General features: G+C 38.5%; 1 protein-coding gene across 1 annotated transcript in view; it reads left to right on the forward strand.

Annotated features, from left to right (window-relative positions):
• Positions 1–228: 228 nt before the first annotated feature.
• The window catches only part of LOC131555080 (serine/threonine-protein phosphatase 4 regulatory subunit 3B-like), a 43,360-nt gene continuing 20,649 nt past the window's right edge, over positions 229–22,939 (forward strand). The window contains 11 exon segments of the mRNA XM_058800765.1: positions 229–430; positions 433–986; positions 2,218–2,295; positions 2,496–2,609; positions 3,407–3,523; positions 3,718–3,849; positions 4,514–4,616; positions 5,064–5,222; positions 5,870–6,039; positions 6,387–6,526; positions 6,979–7,150. Of these exon segments, the coding sequence (XP_058656748.1) occupies positions 229–430; positions 433–986; positions 2,218–2,295; positions 2,496–2,609; positions 3,407–3,523; positions 3,718–3,849; positions 4,514–4,616; positions 5,064–5,222; positions 5,870–6,039; positions 6,387–6,526; positions 6,979–7,150 (1,941 nt within the window).

The raw sequence follows: 22,939 nt of genomic DNA on the forward strand, positions 1-22,939 counted from the left end.
CCAATAGAAACAGCTTAAGGCTATTCCCCCTCTTCCCTGCGTGCCCTTGGAAAGAGGCTCTAAAAGCCTGTAAGAAGGCTGCCCTCCAGCCTTCTTATAGGCCCCCAGCAGGTACTGGAAGGGGCTCTAGAAGTTCTAAAAGGTCACCAACAGACAACAGCTACTGGTCACTTACCATGACCCTGGACAGTCATGAGCCCAACATTCTGGAGTCTGGGAGTTAGAGGGATGGACCAATCAGCAGGGTCCGATCCAAGTGACATCACAATGACTGAAGAACACCTGAGGCAGTTGCAGGGGCAGAGCATCAGGAGGACAGTGCAGAGTGGGCTCCTGTCTTGCTCCTGTCTTGCTCCTCTTGTCCCCTTTGGGTATTGGTGTCATTCTCTGGAAGTTACCCAGGACCTTCTTGAGTCAGAAGAGGAATGCCTAAAGAAATGAGTAGAATTAGTAATTTGATAGACCTTCCCACCTGTGAACTCCACAGACTTGGAGAGATTGCAGACCTAGTGACTTCTGTTCGCCTCTCACGCATCCGTAAGCAAAAGCTAGCACTGGCCTTGAAGAACGAAGGCTATATTCCAAAGCTGCTACAGCTTTTCCAAGTCTGTGAGAGTGTAAAGAACACTGAAGGATTGCATCTTCTGTTTGACATTGTGAGAGGAATTTTGTACCTGGACAAAGCCGTTCTGTTTGAGGTGATGTTTTCTGATGAGTGTATTCTGGGTGTCGTCGGATGCCTTGAATATGATCCTTGTTTGGCTCAGCCAGCATGGCACAGGGAATTCTTAACCAAAACAGCAAAGCTTCAGGAGGTTATTCCTATCAAAGACCCTGAACTCAGGCAAAAAATCCGCCAGACATCTAGGGCACAGTACATTCACGCCATCATCATGCCTAATCCATCAGATTTTGAAGCGGGTTTTCTTTCTACCCTCAATTCCTTCATCAGCTGCAGCAAAGAGGAGATTTTACAGGCATTGCAGGTAAGTGTTTTTTAATGTGGCTTAGATGGGATCTGTAGAGATCCCTCTGGCTGTAGTTTGGAAATGGTTTAAAGCTGGTGAACACTGTGTAAGTTAATCACAGGCACAATGTTTTGAATGCGTTCCCTTCTTTCTGATACCTTGGATTTTTTGTATTTTCAAAATGATAAATTTCAGGTGAATATCTTAATACTTTTTATTGGCTGTAACAAAATAAAGTCCTTCTCTTTGATTGCCAAAAAACCTTTGAAACTGGTTTTATATAAGTATTTAAGGAACATGCAACTTCCAGTATTTCATTCCAGGGACATTTATTACACTGTTTTCCATGTAAAAGGGTGCAGAGAAATGTGTGGACAGATATGGCAGAAAGTGCCAAAACACTTGAGAGATTATGATGTTCCTGGGTTTCTTGGAGTGTAAAGAATGAAATGCTTAACACAAAGTGTAGTGTTGTCCTATATATCCTTAAATATCTTATACCAGTAGAGGATGTGAATCTGAAAAGCACATTATAGTCACAAAAGTTTCCCATCTTGGCAAAGCAGAGTGCTTTCATGTGGGAGAGCTGGTTTTACTGCTAGTAAGATTCAGGAGAATGTGGCTGCAGCCAAATTGCAATCTGTTAATGGAATCCTCGGAGAGATGGACTGAAAAGGTGCTTTGCAATGTTGTGGATCCAAAAGAGGGAAACTGATCCTCTTGGGGTGTTCACAGTGTAGTATGAACGGTGCAGGTACAGTATGGCCAAAGTTTTCTCTTGGTTAACACTTTTTATGTTAGAAGTGTTCCAGTTGCTTCCCTAGAAGTTGATGTGCAAAGTGCTCTGAGGGAGTCTGAAACAAATTAGGACTGTCTGTCTCTGTCTTTTTGATGTGTGTGTGGGTGTAACAAATCCCACAGGGAGTCTGTGGGCTTTGGCAGAACAGCAAAGCATAGGGGTGGCACAGCAGAGAAAGAAAGGAAATGCCACACTGTAGAGACAAATTTAGGGATCAGCTTTAGGGATCATCCCCTGTGCCCAGCTTTACCTGTGGCTCTGGTGTCCTGGAGATGCTTCAGTTGCACAGGAGGAGTTCTGAAAGTGCAGGAAATTATCGTGCTGGGTGTGTACTCTAGCATTTGCCTTCTTTGTGATAAAAAATAATGGCAGTGTGTGATCATAGAAGGATCATATTTTCACTTTCCAGAAGGCCCTGTGTAATTTGTGTTCTTTTTGCATGCTCCACAGAAAGATGAGGAATTTTTGCCTGAAGTTTTTGCACAATTAACAAATGAAGCTACTGCTGGCGAGCAACAATGTGAATTGGTAAGTCAGCAGTCTCAGTGACTCCTCAAAGACTTTAAATGAGAGGGATGAAGTAGAAAGCTAAACTGTCCTTAGTTCTGCAGTCTTAGAAGTATTTCTAAGAGGCAGTATGCCTCCAGTGCAAATTGTAACTGTTTCCTCCTTTCAGAGAGTTTTCTGACTCGAATACATAAGACTTTTTCTTTTTTCCTGTGCACCAGATGAAGTTTTTCAAGGAATTCTGTGCCTTTTCTTTCACATTACCTGAGAAAAGAGATGCATTTCTTCAAACTTTGGCAAAGTTGGGATTTCTTCCAACTCTTGAAAGGTTAATGGTAAGTGAAAACTTAGAATTGGTTTTAATAAAATGAGAAAAGTGAGAAAAGTCCACAGCCATGTAGCCTTTCTTCTTTTTTTTTTTTTTCTTTTTTTTTCTTTTTTTTTATCTGCTGAGCACCTTTTCATATGTCTGATTGGAGAGTATTGCTCTGCTGAGAGTGGAGTTTTCTGGTAATGTCCAGAATCCAGAAGCTGCCCACAGTTCTGCTCTGGAGTAGCCTGGCTTCACTGCTCTTACTATTTTTACTTTTCAGACTTCATGATGAAAAAGTCTGAGGGCTGTGAAGCCCCTGTGACAAGGTAGTCAAAAGGTGAAAAAGACTTTTTCATGTGGAAGCTTCATTGTTGTTTTTTTTAATCAGAGAAAATCACATCCCTCAAAGAAAGTTTTGGATTCTTGTTGCCTGTAAATGGGCACAGAAACTGTGGTACACCTTGATTTGTACAGTTGGTCCTTTAGTATAAAATTAATAAATTGTGGATAGCAGGCATAGAATATCAATAAAGTTAGATATTGAAGCAAGTAGGATGTTGTGAATGTTTCTAGCCTAAGTTAGGGCTCTCAAATACACAGAAAGCCTTGTGACCTTTCTAAAGGAGGAAAATAGTAGGAAAAGGATTTGCCTGGTTCCTTACTGTTTTTCTGTAACCATATTATCGTGTTTCTCATGAAAATTTTTGTAACAAAATGTTCTGCAGTTTTTAACTGCCTCCTCTTTGCAGCTTCACATGATAATAAGTACCAAACTTTATTTACTCTAACAAATTAATCTTTTTTTTTTTTCTTTGTGAGGGAATGGGTGATCTGCAAGTTAGAGCTGCTGCTACGGATATATTGTCTTATCTAGTAGAATTTAGTCCAGCCATCGTCCAACAATTTGTAATGCAAGAGGCCCAGCGGAGTGAGAATGTAAGTAAAAGTGGTTTGGAGTTTGTTGAATATACCAGTTCTACGGCAAACAGGAAAATAACCAGAAAAATAAAACCTAAATTTCTGCCTTTTGTTTTAATTCTTATTTTTAAAAAAATTGCAGAAAGTGGGGAACTCATTCTATTCTTGTGAGTAATTATTTTGTCATTTCTTTCTTTGGGTTTTTTTTGCAGGATACCCAACTCATCACTGAGGTCATTGAGCAGATAATCTGTAGTCCAAACCCTGAGTTTGGAGGAGATAATCAGTTGATGGAGATTTTGTGTGCTCTGATTGATCCAGAAAAAATGCTGGCCATAGCTAGTGTAAGAGAACGTGAATGGCAGAAAATATGATACTGTCTTGGTAAACTTAAAAGCCTGATATTCTCTATTGCTATTATTGTGGGCAGAGGATAAAAAAATTATATATAAAAATTTTCTTTAATTGAGGGTACTGTGGTCTGATAGTGACTTTAAATAAGCAAAAGATAAGCTAATTTTCTGATGAAAGGTATGTGTCTGGGTCATCGTGCCAGTATTAAACCACACAATCGCACGTGTCAGTGCCATAGCACTGTCTGACCATAGCTCTCTCATCTGGATGATAAATCCTGAAATATTTTAATACATAGTTATGTACCCGAATACCTGTAAAACCTGTAAAAATGGTTTACAGGTTCTTCTGAGCAAAACTATGTGCACTTCAGAATGGTTTAAGTACGCTTTGTCAAGCACTTTGAGTCACTGATGTTCTTTCCAGTATATATTTGCATCCATGCTGGGAATTCTTTTAGTGATAGCTAGGTTGTTTGGAGACACAAGAAACAAAAGTTTGTCCCAAAATGAAGAAATTGATCTTGTGTGAAGACAGTGCTGCAGATTCAAAGAACTCAGTAGAATTCTTTGTAGGATGTTTCTTCTGTTACTACTCTTTTATTTAAAAGGTTGTATGTGAATGCAGTGTTTAATGAAGTTATTGTTGTTTTAGAATTTAGAAATATTTGAATTTCTCGATATCTTCTACGACCGTTACATTCATGTTCTTACAGCACCGCTTCTGGCTGATACATCAGAAGAATGGTATGAAATAGGTAATGACAATTTAATTTTTTTTCCCTTTGAAGGGCCTTACAGTCCTGGTAACAGCAATAAACCTGTGATGTGTGCCAGCAAGCTGCTGTTCCTCCAGGGACAGGGATTCTGGGGGCAGGACGTTTCATAGCCCTTTCCTGAAGCTGTGAATATTGACATAGCTTGATGGTCTACTTTGTAAAGATGTGCTTCCTTCATGTATATTGAGAATAATGCCATAGTTTTACTAGTTTAATTTTAAAGAATATGTACTGTAAAGGCAAAAAAGCCACAGTTGTGTTTGTTGTTGTGCTCTGACCCAATGTCCTGCTTCCTAAAGCAATCCAGTAAAACAAAAAGTTCACTAAAAATATGTCAGGAACTCCAATAGCAACTGAGCTCAGTGTACTTTGACAGTACATTATTTTTTTTCTTTGTACAACTTATGGCATTACTTTTTCTTGTAGATAATTATCAAACAGCAGAAATACTTGCCTCAGTTTTGCAGCTGTTGTCTTTTTGTGTGGAACGGCACAAGTATCACATGAAGATTTTCATTATCAAGAAAGATTTCCTAAGAAGAACACTGGTCTTGATGAAATCCAAACACAAATTTCTAGCTTTGTGTGAGTATGGAGCTGTCATGATTTCCTTTTTCAAGGCTTTGTGTGTCCTGTGTGGAAGGTGTACCAGTACCAATGTACACTTGAACTCAGAATTCCTGTTCATTTGCTGGGTTTTACAGGCTACAATTAAGTAATTTGGAAAAAATGAGGTAGCAGCTGTCTGTAAGTACAGACTAATGCAGTTTCTTGTGGGAAGAGGATTGTTGTCTCCCTTCAAATCTTCAAATCTCTACAGAGATCCTTTCAAATCTTCATGGCAGGATCCTTTGTAATCAGATTTCCTACCTCATTTCAGTGGAAATGGTGTCCTTTCTTAATAATGTCCTAAATCTGGTTCTCCTTGTGGAGAGTGAGTGAAATTCTGTGAACCAGGATCTTTAAAGACTTAGGGCTTGTTCTGGGAGGGGAACAAGGACAAAAGCACAGTGGGGAGTTAATATATGAACTTTATGCATGCTGGAATGCATTGCTGCTGGACTTGAGAAAGAAATCCATGGTTCCTGAAAAGGTGAGCAGTCAACAAATCTGCTTCTGCACTTTGGGGTGCATCTTCCTCTTGGGGTAACACCAGGTTTTTAAATTCTTCCACAAGAAGATGAGAGCCTGGCATGTGGTTTTTGAATGCTTGAATATCTTTCTTCACACAGGTGCTCTTCGCTTTATGAGGAGGATAATTGGCCTGAAAGATGAACTTTATAACCATTACATCACTCTGGGAAACCTGTTTGAACCAGTTGTAAATGCTGTGTTGGACAACCGGAATAAGTGCAACCTGCTCAAATCTGCTTCAATGGAGTTGTTTGAATTCATCCAAAAGGTGAGTTCAGCAGCAGCCTTAGCACCAACATGTCCATGACCTTGCAGGGCAAGAGGCAAAAGGCAGACTTTTCCAAGATAGCAAACATCTTGTTTTGCTGGAAGAGTCATAAATGGAACTGGGACATTGCTGAGTCTATTGTCTATTTCTAAGGGAAGTTTAATAATTCTTTCTAGATCTCAGCTTTTTTCCTAAGAATAAATCCGATTGCTTCCTGTTTGCTCTTGACAACAATATTTTGGTTCTGGACAAGGAAGCAGTTACTTTCCAAAATAAAAAGTTAAAAGCTTTCTGACTTTCTGTATGTAAACATTTGAGACTGAAACCCTGTATATGTTTTTACTCAGGAGGATATTCACTTCCTTATTGCACATATAGTTGAGAACTTCTCTGATGCACTGGAATCTGTCAAAAACATTCACACATTCCAGGGACTGAAGACAAAATATGAGCAAGAAAAATACCAGCAAAATGAGAAACTGAACAGGTATGGCCCAGTTTCTGTCTTATGAGACTGCCAGTGACTGCCATTCTGCAGGCCTGCTGGTTAGTTTTTAATTTCCCAAAGAGCAGCAGAAGCAGGTGGCTGGGATTGGGGTTGGATTTCATTCTTGCTGAAAACTCCTTGAGTTAGAGTAAACCCCCATCTACCTTTCTTTGAGCAGAGCTGATGTGGTCAATAGATTAAATGTTCTGTTCAGAAAACTCTCAGTTTATGAAAAGCATAATCTTGCTTTGTTCTTCTGAGTTAGGATTCAGTCTGCCTCATTATCAGTCTGCCTGGGTATTTGTGAAGCTTCTGGTGCAGGTGGAAGCAGGGCTGGAGCTGGATTACCTTTTCCAAGTCAATTAATTTTAAAGCTTTGGAAGCCATTTATGACCTGTCTGAGTATGAAACATCAGGCAAAGCTTCAATCACTTGTCCTGTGTCTCTTGCAGTGTCTCCTCCATATTACCTGGTGAGACATTTGTCAAAGCAGCAGTCTCACAGGTGGATGAAGATGTGCAGTTCAGTGAAGGTGAAGAGAAGGCAGCTCCAACATCACCAGCAAGCTCCAATGGCTCCTATCCAACATACACAACCCTGACAACAGTGGTGACAGCCCCCAAGGTGGGAGAGAACTTTTATGGAAGCTTCTGTCCTTACATAGGATAGTAGAGCAGCATCGTGGAACTTTACTGGGTGTAATGTGGAACAGTCAGCAAAAGCCTTGTAACAGGGTACCTTAGTTAGGGACAAATTCACCCAAATCTCGGACTAGTTTCACTAAGAGTGAAACCCTGATTAGTTTGGGGTAAGGTTCAAGGAGGATAAGGTGGGACTGGAGTCTGTTGTTAATCTGGTGGGCACAGGTTAATTTTGCCTCTTCTGCATGACTGAACTTACTCCTTGGCTTTCTTCCCTGCCCAGCTGGTGCCCTGTGTGTGTGATATACCGATAAGATTGCCTTTTTTGGAATCTATTGCCCATCAGGGAATTTATAAGTGTTTTTAAGCAGACAAAATGCAGGAAGTGATACCTATTTTGTGCCTTTTACAGTTGAGAATTATTTGAATCTTAGCTTCTGAGCAGCTACAGAAAACTGTGGCAGGAATTTTATTGCTCACTCCTAAGACTTGGGAGCAAAACAGATATGCGGCATGTATTTTTTCAATGTGGGAATTTCATTTTTTTATCTTTTTCTAATTAGCAGAGAGGTCTATTTGAAGTATTTGGTTATCCTGATGATGAAGATGATGAGACACCGCCAAAGAAAAGAGCTCATCTGGATTCCTAAAGGAAACTGAAAATTTTAAATATGAACTTTTATTATGGGTTTTCCAGTGCTGCAACTGTTTAATGTTAAAACACGGAACCAGCTGCAATCCACCACATAGACCTTTCTTCTAATAGATGTTATTATACAATATTAATGCAATGCAGTGGTAATATATGTTTATAATACAATATAATACAATATAATATAATATAACTAACAATAATATTACAAAATATAGTAGCAATATATAGTAACATATGTTAGGTCTATTTCTCATGGATTAGTTTAATGTGAAGCCATTCCTATGTTTTGAAGATTTAGTTAGTAGTTAGATTAAGGTAGTGGCTAGTTTTAATTGTAGCTCTTGTTTGGAAAAAAATCCTTTTTGTATAGATATATAAAATAGTTTTTTCCATCAAACAAGTTTATTTTGTGTTAAAGATCCCAATGTACTTGTTTTACACCATTTGTAAGTATATGGCAATATTCATGCTGAGCTGTAAAATTCAGGAATTACAATTGGACTCTGTAATTTCATAAGAAGTGTTATTTGTAAGTTATATTTTAATAAAAAGTTACATGAAACCTGACTGGGTGGGTTTGCTTCCTTTCCTGTGACTTACTGTTGTAGTCAGTGATGTCATGCACTGTGCAAAGGGTAACCCCACTCTTGGCTTCCCTTTCAATCGGTCAGGGCCAAGCCAGAACAGGGTTTTAAAAAGATTTCTACTCTTTTGAAACTGAATTGCAGGTGACATCTCAAACTTTGCAACTAAAGCAATTATTTTTGCCTAAAGTTGCATTATTTTAGCAGATTTCAGTATCTGGTTGTCTATAGGCTCTCAAGAGGCTGAGGCCAGTGGTTGAACAAGTCTTCACTGCAGGGATGCTCAGCAGCCCTGCTGCTGAACACATCAGTGAGTTTCATGGACTTTCTGGAAAGTCAATGTCCATGTACTTTGAAATACTGATATATAAGTACTGAGCTGCTTGTCTGAAAGTTCTGTAAAACTAAGTGTAAAATTAGAAAACAAATCCTTTTGCTTATTGATGATGCAATTTATTCTCAAAACATCCATCTTTTCTTGGGGTCTGTGATGAGCTTCTCAAAACCAAGTTGCTTCCTTCCAACTACTTTGCCTTTGAACTGAAAAACACCCTGAATCAGGGTGAAAGCAGCTTGAACTTCTCCAGCAGTGCACTGTCTTCCTGTCCTGTGCTTCCAACCCTCCCAGTGACTTGGCTTTTCCATGGGAGGCAATTTGGCAGCTGATGTCAGAACCCACCCTTCCAAATGCCTTGTTCTAATATGTATCAGCATCATGTCACTTCTGTTTCCTTGGCTGAGGGATACAGAGGAAAGATTTCATCATTTGAAAACTCCCAAAGAGGAAAAAAAGAACAGAGCAAATTTTTTACCTATGTAAAATTAGATTTTTCAATAGAAAAATATTTTTTTCCATTCAGCTGTGGACAAAAAAATCCCTGAGATTGATGGGAGCCTAAACAGTAGGTCACAGATTAGAAGCTAAAACGCATTTTAGCCATTCATTGGTTAAGTTATTGGTTATCACAGATGTAGTGTTTATTCCCATTAAGTTGCAGCAATCCCCATTAATGTGACATTTCATCTTGCATCAGGAAAATGGGGTTTTCCAAAAACATTATGTGTCTATCTGAACCACATGTTAAGGTCATGTGTTTGAGAAAACTTACTTTAAGATTTTATACTTTGGTCATCTTGGCTGGGTATGAAATGAGAAAAGAAAATAAGAAGCAATGAGATGCACTGCCAGCTGAAATCACTTCGGCAGAAATCTGTAGCATATCTGTCAGAGCACTTTCTTTAGAAGAAACTCATTTTTATTCAACAGTATAAAAGAAATGATCAGCTCCGAAACCTTATATTTCAGGGGGAAATTTAATTATTATATCTAGAATAGTTTGTTAAACAATTTTTTAAAATACTTATTATTACGGTTTCTGTGAGAAGCTGCCCTCTTGATTTCTCAGAGCTGATAATTACTGTGTCTGGAGAGAAGGGATAAAGAAATTGGGTAACATTATCCCTGAAATGAGATGGAGTGCTACAAGGCAGAAGTGAAATGCAAAATTAGGTAAATTGAAAATGGATAAAATTTAGTTAAGTGGAGACATTTTATGCTGAAAATAAATTTATATTTTAAAAAAACAACAAAGCCAAACCCAACCAAAACTGACCAAACCAGAATAAATGCAACAACTGTTTGATGGCTCTTGACCAAGGGTGGCTTTTTAAGGGTACTCTAGACTTTATAATATTTGAGTTGTTTACTTCAAAAGTGTGTGAATAGATACCACCTCCCGTGCTGCACATACAGGGAAATTTAGATGTCACTAAGAGAGAGTGCAGGAGCCATGAAATCGTGAGTTCAAAGTGCTTCTCTGAATTATCTGTCTATTTAAGAAGATTTCTCTCTGCAAGAGAAATCTCTCTGTTACAGAAGTTAAATAAATCTCTCTGCATGGAAAGTTAACCAGGTTACAAACACTTCTTTGTGGCTATTTAGTATAGCTCATGTTGGTGACTGTCCTATTCCAAATAAGAGATGTGCAAAAGGATCAAGATTTCTCTAAACAAAATTAACGTGCAACCCTTACACTGGTTGTGTTTCTTGTCTCCAGAAAGCAGCAAAAATCTGGGTGGTTCTATCTCTAAAGGTTTGATGTATGAGTGGACAAAAAAGTTTGTATTTGTGTGAGTGGAGTTTCAGGAATACACTAAACATACGGCTCTTCTCTATTTTCCAGCTAGCTGTGGCATCAGGAGGGCTTGTTTTGTGTGACTCTTGTGTATATGCTAGGCACTGTCATAAGAAGTACATGCAGCTTGCAGACTACTCACCACATAAAGCTACTTATTTTCTAGAGCCTTCTCTCTACTGACAACATTTAGGAGACACTAAATTATGAAGCTGTATTTATGGAGACAAAAATGCAGTTTCATCCTCTGAAGCTGTTGCATAAGGTAATTCTTTGTTTCAGGAGTTTGCTGCAGATGTATTTCTGGGGTTATTCTTTGACAGCCTGAGTTAATACACATCTTAAAGCAACCCTTGTGTTCTCTCTCTTCCTGTCTGTATTTCTGGTGGTCACAGATAACAAGGCAGAGAGTATCACTCTGTGCCATATCGCCATGCTTCTATCACTGAGACCTCTTTTTTGTTTGATTTCAGGTTTCTCAGGTGACTATTTAGTGAATTAAAACACAGCTTCAATGTGAAGGACTAAGATGTCAGAAAAGCTATTAATAATGATTATTAATGCCCTGAAAGTATTCAAAGCATTAGATTCCTCAAATGCCCTAGCCAAATTGGATGTTTTTTTGTTTGTTTGTTTTGGGTTTTGTTTGTTTTGGTTTTTGTTTTGTTTTGGTTTATTTCCTAATTTCTGTTGTATCTTAATGTTTGTCATCCTCTTCCTCCTGTATTATGGAAGAGGCCACAGCTGCCTATACTTTTTCTCATCTTGACACCATATTATGCTGCAGTGCTCCCACCTATAAAAGGAGGAGAATGATCCCACCATAAGAAGTCACAGGAAAGTCATAGGGGAAAACCAACATGTGTGAGCTAAGATGATGCTCAGAAATGGAGAAAAAGTAATAGTGGAGGAAGACAAAGGAAGTAACTGGAGGGTGTCTTGAGGCAGGAGGTTTTTTAGAGTGCCAGGAAATGGGTGTTGGATATCTGTGTGGTCTGCCTTTATTAATCTTGCGGGCTGAGCAGTTCTGTGGAAAAGTGATTGCCTGATAGATATTTGCCATGACATCAGTGGGGTAAGGTTACAAACAATTGAGCTCGTTTAACAAGACAAATGAGATGAAAAATATCAGTCATTTGATACATAATACTACAGCTAGGTTCTTAACCTAGATAGATATCTGTTACTACTTCTTCTTCACCAAATTACTTTATCTCCAATCCTGATTTATTTCTCAATGAATAATTTCATTTTCTGTGTGTGGATGTTTAGATTCAGAAAATTACTCTCCATTCCCATATTTTGATTCTTGTATAATTCTCTCTTCACTTTTGCTAGCTACTTCCTATTGAGTCTTCCTCATTTAACATTTTAAGATATTAAAGAGAGGAGAAAGGGAGCTTCTAGCCTCCCCTGAATGTCACATATGGAACTACGTTTGAGGGCTTCTTTTGGTCATTGAATCTTTCCATACTTAAATCACCATTTTGTCTGGGAGAATCTCTCCTAAAATGTTGAAACATAAAGCTGCTCACTCTGTTGAAATCTAGTCAGGTCACATCATTGTGATGTAAAGAATTGCTGTAATAATGTTTTAAAAATGTGGAAATACAGCCCACACAGACAAATAGCAACAGATTCAGACTCTGCTTAAGAGTATTAAAACAGAAGGTGTTAAAGACCTTGAGTTACTGAAAACTTCATAGGAGATGCTTCTGCTCTTGTTTGGAGCTCAGCCCTGCCAGTAGAAATGCTGGATACTTAAGGGAAAATATCTTTGTAATACTGCTAATGAGAAACTGTGCAGGATTTGCCAAGAGGTGAGAGCTCGCTATTAAGCAAATCCTGCAGTGAGAGGCAGTGATTTGTTATATTCCAAGGGTGCCTGAGATGGTGAGCCTGAAGAGGTATATCTGTATGCATTCACAGGTGTCTGAATCTTTGCCCTCACACAGGTGTTTAGTGCTGGTGTGGACTGTTGATGTGTTGATGCTGACCTGTTGTTTCACATGTTTTCCATATATCATAATTGATGATATTTCAAAGGTGCAGTTCCTGCCCTTGGGTCTGGTTCTGCAAGATGTTTTAAGGATTTGAAATTTTATTTTTCAGTGCAAGGCAGAAGGATAGTTTTCATACATTTATCAAAAGTGCAACCTCTCCAAATTAGACATGGAAGTCAAGAGGATAAAATCCTTTCCAGTGCCACAAATGGCTTCAAATTTCTCAAGATAAGTTCTCTGCTCCTTCAGTTCAGCAAAACCAGGACTCAGAGCTCTCTGCAAAATTTGCTCTGAAAGTTGTGTTAACTCCTGAGTTAACTAGCTCAGGGATAATTAACTCAGAGTTAATTAACATGCCAAACATATTACTACAGCTACAGAGATCCCATTGGGTACTTGAATATATTTACTTCCACTACAGCACTGTGGACACATCCAGGAAATTTATCAGAGTCTTTACCCTCTCTTTTAGATGCCAAATTGATTCAGTTTCCCCTGTTTCACATTGTAAAGCTCTCAGGAATCTGGAGACCTTTTCTTAACTTCCTTCTGGAAACCTTCCCAAGGCTGCAGTGGCATGATCACTAGACCTATTGTCTATACGGAGGTAATAACTCCCTATCACAATCTTGTCATCTGCTTATACAAGAGGATTGATGATAGGAAGAGGTTGAGGAGGAGAAAAGGTGGAAAATATTGTCGTAATTGCTTTGTACATTATTGCAAGAGTTTTTAGAAGGGGGAAAAGACATTTTAAAATTATTTCAATCTAAAATACTATAAAATATTGTAAGGAAGAGGAGTGCTACTGTGACATATTTTGTTTATTTAAAAAGATTAATTATTCTTGAATGCTGTGATGGTAAGTTTTCAGTCAGCTCTGACTACTGATCAAATGGCTGAAAGCCAGGAGTTATTTTCTACCCAAGTTTCACCTAGGCAGACAATGAAGGACATTATCCCAATTATACAACAATTATTTTGGGAGAAGAATGTACCATTTGAATCCATAAATAGTGCACTTCATCATCTTAGCATTGTGAAGAGGGGCACTGGAGCTTGGGAACTGCAGACTTCTGAGAGATTGCTTTGTAGAGATTTTCAAAGATGCCATCATGGAGGCAGTTGTCTGGCTCCTGGAAGTTAGATGGCAAATGGATATTATTTAAGTTCTTCTGAATTGCTGGTTTTTGTCTGAGGGCCACCACTGCTGCATGGTCTGACATGCACTTTGAGGCAAAATGGGCTCACAGTCAGAGCTGCTGCTTGGACCTTCCCCGACATTTCCAGTGACAGACACTACCAGCTCATCTCCTGGCAGACTCAGACCTATCCTGCTCGTTCAAAGTATCTCAGTGTAATGTTGGAGATGCCAGTTATCCCTACAGATAGTCACTCACACCATGTTCTTACAGACAGACCTGAGTTTTTCGTGTTGGACCTTCCACTTCTGAACTTGATGACTTCCCCAAGCAGTTCTATAGTAATGCATGGAGTGCCAACAGGGAAATTTTAGTGTTGTATTCACCCTAGACAAGAAATTTAGTCTGGAGTTTATAGGTGTTTAGTGAGAAAAGTATCTAGTAATGATGAGTTAAAAGTTCTTATTTAAAACAGCGTAATATCATGTTTTAAAAGGCTATGTCTTAATGCACAGGAATATCAATTACATTGGCATATCCTGATTTTTTTTCTGAGCTTTAGTACTTGCTATATATTACATTATTCTATTTAATTCTGAACATTTGGTTGCCTCTATTCCTTGTGTCCTTTCAGCTTTCCTGAATATGAAAATGGAGGTAAGACTTGAGTGAAACATTTGGGATATGGACTTCAAGATGCAGATTTTTTACTTATTTATACAAGTAAATGCCTCATCTTTACTGTGTCTGTTCTTGTTAAGGTACTAAACTCTTTTTCCTCCAGCTGAGATTTCCAGAATATAAAAACATCTCTTTACCTCTGCTAATGCCTGCAAAACTGGCATTTGACCAGTAGCATTGTTTGGCCATGACATTTTTAGAGTAAACAGAAGCCATCCCTGTGATCATCAACTCACTTACTTGTCTTAGCTTTTTCAGTTTGTGAGGTCCACAGCAAGGTCTGTCGCAGGGCATCTTCCCCCATCACACGAGAGCATATCTGTTGCTCATTAGCTGATGAAATAACTCAGGGCATCTCACATATGCTCACCTAAGCCTTGGTGCAATGACTCAATCAGGACAGTTTGCCTTGATGGAGTTAGTTCAGCACCATGGAATTGATGGTTTTAGGTGACAGTGGACATCTTGCTGTGGAAGCACATGTAGGAAGATAAGCTGGAATTTCTGACTGACAGACGCTTCACTTTACAACTCTAAAAGCTACATCAAACTTTCACAAAGCAGAAATCTTCTGCACATTCCCTGGAAACATGTGGAGCTTTCTCCCCAAAGTCATGACACCAATTCTTTGTGCTTACTCTGCTGGGGATTGAGTGAATGGGCTCTATGTACACTATTGTCATTTCAGTGATAAATTACATTGCCTTCTAATCTAAACTGTTTCTTTGCTAGCTTTAATATAGGTACCCTAATCTTGTGCACAGTTTCATGTAATCTACTAGTGGTTCTTTTATACTGTGTAGTAAGTAACTCTGTTTAAGGCCTATTGACTCTTAATCTTCTATCTATTCAATAAGTAATGCATTTTATAATGACCCCATCTACCATTCTGGACAACTTGTGGGCTGAAGTGATTTAGGGGCAAGCTGCCAAAATTCAAGCTGCTGCCAAAAGTCTTAGCCTAAGGCAGGGCTTGTCTGAAGCTCCCATTTGACCCATAACAAGGTCAAATAGGAAAAATTGGAGAATGCTTTCTGGCTCAAATCTTTGAGCAAGATTTCAGTTCAAAAGGTTAGATTTGTGTCTCACCCACCTTTCTTGACTCCTCTGGGCCAACTGACAAGAACATCCTGTTACAACCTAGGTCCTTACTGGGATTGTCCTGCTATCTTCAGTGAAAATACTCTGGGGAGTGTAATTTAGAGAGTAAATTTTGATGAGAAAAATGAAAGCCAACAGAAATTAAATGTGGAGTTTATAGACTGGAAGATTGCTCCTAGGTCTGAAGTGCCATATAAAAATATTTTCTGTAAGACGTTGGGGAACATCCGAATCTACAAACAGGGAAAGGATAAAAGTCAGAGGTTCATCCCATTTAATTTTTAGAGGTTTTTCTGTATTATGAATATGACTTATATGTTATATTCATAGTTGAAGAGTTTGTATTCATAACTTCTTTCAGTCATCAGTTCCTTAGCTCTAGAGTAGACTTTTCCCCAGTGTGTTCAAAGTAATATATACAATATTTCCTGAATGCAAGCATAAGATGCACATTCGACTTTGTTCCTCAGATGTCACAGACATCTTTTGTGAAAATCCTTTTCTTTAGGATTTTTCCTTCTGAGAAGCTAAGAGGCCTCAGAAACAAAATGTAAACAATGGTTATCTGCTGCTGCGGAATGCAGCACGTGGATCTGTGACTGACCTCATGTGAATGTTTGGAATTAGTGACCAGTCACAGCAGAGCTGGGTATCTCTGTCCGAGCCACAGACCTTTGTTTTTCATTCCTTTCTATTCTATTCTTAGCTAGCCTTCTGAGATGAGACTTTTCCTTCTATTCTTTTTAGTATAGTTATAATGTAATATGTATATCATAAAATTATAAATCAAGCCTTCTGAACATAGAGTCACCATTCTCATCTCTTTCCTCACCCTAAAACCCCTGTGACCACTGTCACACTCAGACACTAATTTCTAGTGAAGTACTGAAAATTCAAGTACCGAAGAAATTTTTTTACCTGTAGTTTTCAATAACTGAAGTCACAAACACTGATACCTCTACTAGTGATACTATGTAGTATGTATGTATGTATGCTCTGTAGGAAATAAATATTACAATTGTTCTAAGTTTTAGAAACAACGTATGTAGTTTGTAAATTTTCATCTGGTTTTGCTTTATATTGATAAATCAAGCCTTGTTTTTGATGATATCCAGAAAAAAAAAAAGAGAAGAAAATATAGTTTCTGTAGATTAAGATGAAGCTTTTTTTGTTTACAGACATCAAGGAAAAATTTCAAATATTAGACCTCATGCAACATTTGATTTCCTGAAGATCTCTCAACCTCACTGAAATTAGTGGGGTATATACTCTGACAGCTGCCCTATCAGAGTATAGACGCTTAATTCTTCCATGTATTCAAAAGTTTCAAAGAAGGTTTAGGCATTCTTTGGAAAAATGGAGATAAATGCTGTTGATTTACCATTCTAAACCTGTTCATTTGCCATGTAAGAGGCAACTGTACTTTTTACTCGTAGGCTGACCTATCTCTAACTAAAATATTCATGGAGCATCTCTGAACAGTTTAAGCAGTCATCCATTATAGATTCAGGACAGGGTTTGTAGTCTATATTCATACTTGTTTTGATGCAGACCAGCAAAAACCTATGGTTTGTAGCTTAAGAGAATAAACCCAGATGCTAACAAACACAGTAGAAGAAGAAGGCTAGGATTCCATCCCAATTGGAAAAGTCTGACTCTCTGCTCTGTTCCCATGCACTTCTATCCATTTCATACTGGAGCCTCCTCATATGGCCAGGCGTGAACCTAAGTAAACAATGAGGTCTTATAGGGCATGAAAGTGCAAAAAGAGAAAATGAAAAAAACAACAGGGAAAACAGCTGATAGCAGGGGACAACAAATAACAACAATGTACAGGATACAGAACAGCCTGCCTCCATATTCACAATTAGAGGGAGAATACTGACCTCTGCAGACCTTCGGTTTGACATATTTTACCTACTTTCAAGTTATTATCCTCAGATCTGGAAATAGCCAGAATGAAACTGTACATTTGTGCAAAAATTTGCTTTCTAAGAAAGGTCTTCTACTGTGATGGTGTTTGCAGGAGTCCTAGCATGAGGGAAGAGACAAGAATGTTGACTCCATGTTTCAGAAGGCTTATTATTTTATGATATATATTATATTAAAACTATACTAAAAGAAGAAGAAAGGATTTCATCAGATGGCTAGCTAAGAATAGAAAAAGAATGATAACAAAGGCTTGTGACCAAGACAATCTGGACAGCTGGACTGTGATTGGCCATTAATTAGAAACAACCACATGAGACCAATCACAGATCCACCTGTTGCATTCCACAACAGCAGATAATCATTATTTACATTTTGTTCCTGAGGCCTCTCAGCTTCTCAGGAGAAAAAATCCTAAGGAAAGGATTTTTCAGAAAATATCATGGCTACATTCTACTGACTTCTGGAGGTGAGAATTAGGTTGTGCTTCAAAGTGAGAGAATTTACATTTCTCCCTAAGCAAAATGCATTACTTCACTGATGGCTTCCTCTTTTGTGAATATTGACAAAAGGAATGTGTATTTTAAGAGTGCATGAAATAAACAGAAGAGGATGTAAATGAAGTCTGTTCCCTTGCTTTTCAGCATGGAAGGAGGGAGTACAGCTCCCCTTTACTGCAGGGAGACATTGCTGCTTCTCATTCCTGCACTGTCACTTGTTTAACCCATCCTAGGGCTTTTACTTTAATGAGAAAAATATTAAAGCCAAGTGCTGTATTCTGTGGAGCAGATTTTTTCTTGTGCAGATCTCTGCCTTAGGCCACCTCTCATGAAATTTGGAAAAAATCAGTTTTAATTGCACTTTCTTTGCACCCAACTTTAATTTGGTTTATCATTTCGGGGGATGGGAAGTTGTGTTGTGATGGATTATTATGACCAAAATACACTGCTGTCTGTCAATTTGCAGAGGGGTGTAGAGCAATATCATGCTCTCTTCATATGGAACCTTTTCTCTACTACTGAGACTGTTCTCTACTCCTCCAAACCCAGGATCCCTCTTCTGTCTGGGTTATTATGATGTTTGGTGTACTTCATCCCTCTGACAAAAAACAAACAAGTTTGTGGAAAACAACCTGTGGAAAGAAACTTGGAAAATACATCCATTGTCCAGTGACAAAGTTATTTTTTTCTCATATTAAAGTAGTTCACAGCAGGATGTTCTCACCCTAAATAAACTAATGTCATCAACAAAACATTAAAATGTAACACACTCTGCAAAAGAAGTGGATTTACTACCCCGCTGCCTATCTACAATCTTAATAGGTGTGCAAAACCTCTACCCAAATTTGGCTGATTTTGGGATGTGAGTTTTGCTGGAAGAGAGAAATAAGTACTAGGACTTGCTGCACATAAACTGCAGTTGTATGGGCTTCATTGCTGCAGGACATCATGGCATAACACGACTCCTCAAAGTTTTTGTCAGAATTTTATTTCATGAGAACAACTCCTAATTTTTTCAAAATGGAATATTTAAGTGGTTTTATTTTTCCTTTAAATTTTTAAAGAAGACAATAAAAATGTAACTATGATGAAACATATCAGAGCATTTTGACAATGTTGCCATTCACAGTATCAGCATTTTACCTTGAGATGAACGTCAAAGCAGATGTTCCATGTTCTGATTAAAGCTAAAAGAAAACAGCAGTAATTAGAGACAGTTCACACAGGAAAACTCCTGCAGGTTTGCAAGTTTCGTAAAACATTAGAACAAGCTAAATGCTTCTCTTTGTTTGAAATGGCTAATCAAATTTCGGTGCAAATGCAGCCAGATTTACTGTAGGTCTGAGTAGCACTCAGAACTGTCTCCCTAGGAAGCACTTTCCAGGCTGAGGGGTATCCCTAACCTCTGTTTTGGAGGGATGCTAATGAGGACAGGACCTCCCATCTTGTTGCAGCACTGCCCCTTTACATTCTGCTTGTTGGTATCTCAGATTCTGAGGCTTCTCCTTTATTCACAGTTTGAGAAATGAAAGTCTGGGTGAGCCTTAAGGTTAATGTTTTGTGAAGGTGATGGGAGAGGAAGAGCTGCTGGGAGATAGGAGGTTTTCTCAAGTTTCAGTTTTTCAGGAATGTGTTTTGTACATCCCGTGCTGCAGGGATGACAATCTTGTTACCACTCGTGAATGCTGAATTAATGAGAAGGGCTTTCCAAAGTGTAAGAGGTTTGTTAGTTTGAAATCGACTAACGTCTTGTTTGCAAGAGGTTTGTCAGTTAGAAATCATTAAAGAGAAACATCCTTTCTGTGATCCTACAGCAAATTTACCAACTTTGCTCTTTATAGCATCAAGTACACTTCCTATCTGTAGCCACAGGTGCTGGCATCAGCCACCTATTAAATTGCCCAGTGTATTTACTGTTTGAGTCAGTGGGCCAGAGTGAACAAGTGAAAGGTATGTTCTGCTTAACTTGAAGCTGAAGTATTTTGGAGGCATTCTCTATAAATTTTCCTAGTTCTCTGGGTTTGCCTGGTGCTGTGCTTAATGATCTGTTACTTGACCAAATCAAAAAGCTCTGCCTCTGTGTGAGGGTCTGCCAACTGTAGCCAACAAAAAAAGCCGTGGTTAAAATGATATCTCTTCCTCCATATGAAAGCTAATAATTTTTGATTGTTTTACCTTTAGGCACAAGGTATTTTCAATTAATAAATAAACAAGAAACAAGTAAACTTTAGCTGAGACACGTGAAACACTAATTTTGTGGACAGGTGATCCTTCTGAAGACTACAGAGCATCTATATTGTAGTTACCTGCTATAATTTATCTTACAGTAACAGCCAAAAGCCTCCACTGAGACCTGAAGCAAAATTGTGTGCTATACCACAGTGAGAGGCAGCTTCAGCCCCAAAGGATTTATTACTTCAACAGAGAGGGGGAAACAACATAGCAAATGTGCAAGGGGCCTGTAGGAAACATGAAAATATCTCACATGTGACCCTCTGTAGAGCTCTGTAGAGTGCTCTTTAGAAAGAACTTTGGTCCCTTTGGTTTCCAGAAAGAGTCAGAAGCAGCCATGATCTGTCATGTGCTGCTAAGGAGAAACATGACACTGATATTTTGCTGCAGAAAACAGGAGTTTAGGTGTTAACTCCATAGATATCCTGTGAAAACTGCAGTCTGCTTCTATAACTTTGATCTCTTACTTTTAGTCACACTAATTTAAAACCCATACTAAGTGTTTTTCTGCTCAGGGACTGTAATTAGCTTGCATGTGCTAACTCTAGAAAGATGACTGTAACGTTTTTCAGATTCACATGTGTGAATTCACTCAGATTTCAGCTGAGTTCTCTTTCTCTGTCACACGTCCTGGGAGCAAGTTACAGTTTGGGAGCAGGATTTTGATTTTTATCATACCAGAAAAATTAATGGTTTAGCTAACTGGGAGTGACAGAAGCATCAGTGACTACTAGTGACTGAGAAAGTTCCAGCATTTGAATCTCATTTACCAGGTATAAATGCTAATTGCTTTTGCCCTGTGCTCATGGACACTTTAATGCCTACAAAACCTATAGGCCAAGCAAGAAACAATAGATTCTCCATGTGCTGGGAATGGGTAAAGGGATGGACTCACAGAGCATGTAAAAACATATCTTTGAGTAAAAGGTGACTTATTTCACAAAGGGCCTGATTCAAAGGGTACAAGAGTGTTTTGGAAGTGCTTGTGCTCAGTTTGGAGGTGAGTGGCTTCTTCCACTGTAGCTGGAGTGACAGATGTACAAACTGTGCACTTTCCACACCTGCCTCACCCTTCACCATCCTCCAGCTTTCATGATGTAAAGAAGCACCCAGAGCCTGTTTCAATGCAATCTAGGGAGGCTTTATCACATCTTGGCCCTAAAGAAGATTTTAAGTCCTCATAGTGCCACTTACTGCAGCTCAGTAGCTTCTTAACCACACAAAGACCTGACCATATGGAAAGGCTTATCCTGCCTGTAACTCCCACACTGGTCTGTCCAGATGTGCCTGCAGCATCGCAGATATTCAAGAGAATTTAAAAAGAACACCTTTGGGAAATGCGAGGAGTTAGGGCATGCAGTACTCACTTTAGAGCAAGTGCAGGAGTCAGATGTAGACAGTTAAGGACTTTTTTTTCCAGTCCTGGCCTCCAGATATTAAAGATAATGTTTGAAGTGTGCCTTCACTGTCAAACTCCTGTTCATGGTGATGGCATTTTCTTCGGAAGTTGGTACTGGGGACTTCACCAAAGCTGAAGAAGATGATACTTCTCTCTTCCAGGATGAATATTAACTTTTGAAGTGGTAATCACCACCAACAGCTCGATGGCAAGAGCAACACAAAAATGTAATAAGGCAATTGGGACCAGATGAAAATAATAAAGCTGGAATGAAAGGCATAAATCTAAAATGTGCATGAGGATAATTTACTTTTTTTTAAATAGATAAATATGTGGAAACAAGAGAAGACATAGAATGGCTAAAGCTTTTATGCTGAGTAAGAATTAATGTGACCAGACTGACACTGACCAGACTTGTAACAACTGTCTTTTATTAGATTTTATAAAAGCTTTACATTTGGGGGGCTTTATTATTGCTTTCCTTAGCAAGAGCAGAGAACTACAAGACATTCATCTAGAGTCTGTTTCCGTGAGATAACAAGTTTACTTATTCAAATTTGATGTATTGTGGAAAAATATTTGTGCTCACCTTGTCATAACTGGTTGATCAGTGTTACCCAACTATCTTTTGCTACACACTGTTCTGGATGGAGCTCAGTCCCTGCTGACCGATACATGTTTTAAGTAAGTTCCAACTCCACATGGCAAACTTCTGCACCCTATAGATAACTCATTGACTATCAGGAACAAAAAGTCCATTTATGTGTTTTCAAATCCAAATCTACCAAAATGTTGAGTTCCAAACAGTATAATCCATTAGGTTAACCTACAATATAATCCATTATATTGATGACTTAATAGAGGGAGAGCATTCACCTTCTTAGCAGGATGATAAAATTATGATTTTCTGATCTGGCTTTTTGCATTCTTTCATTCATTTGCATTACAGTTCCTGTAAACTGTTACCGGGGTTCAGGTTCATTTCTCTTGTCTCTCAAACTCACTTAGATGCCTCTCCTTCAGCAGAATCCAAATAAGTCAGTTGAACATCTGGCTTCTTTCCTACACAAAAAACTGTTTGCCTGTGGGAGATGATTTATAATTTTGTTACCCTGTGGTGATCTGACAAGAGTATTAGAGACAGACATTTCTCATCCATTTATATTTAATAAGAAATAGCCATTACCAAGACTGGGACTTTCAATAATTGTGTATTTCCTTCTTCCATTTGTTTTTTCTTATCACAGCTTTCCTGTAACTCTCACATTAACCATAATAATGCACTAATTGATTTTGAAGTTGTAAATAGTAGACATAACTTCTGAGTGCTTTTTATTCAATACAGGAACAGCAAGGCTCCTGGTAGCTGAGAAACACTTCATAATATCAGATTTTTATATGTCTATTCATA

Source organism: Ammospiza caudacuta, chromosome 3, assembly GCF_027887145.1.
Source record: "Ammospiza caudacuta isolate bAmmCau1 chromosome 3, bAmmCau1.pri, whole genome shotgun sequence".
In the NCBI taxonomy this organism is placed as follows: Eukaryota; Metazoa; Chordata; class Aves; order Passeriformes; family Passerellidae; genus Ammospiza; species Ammospiza caudacuta.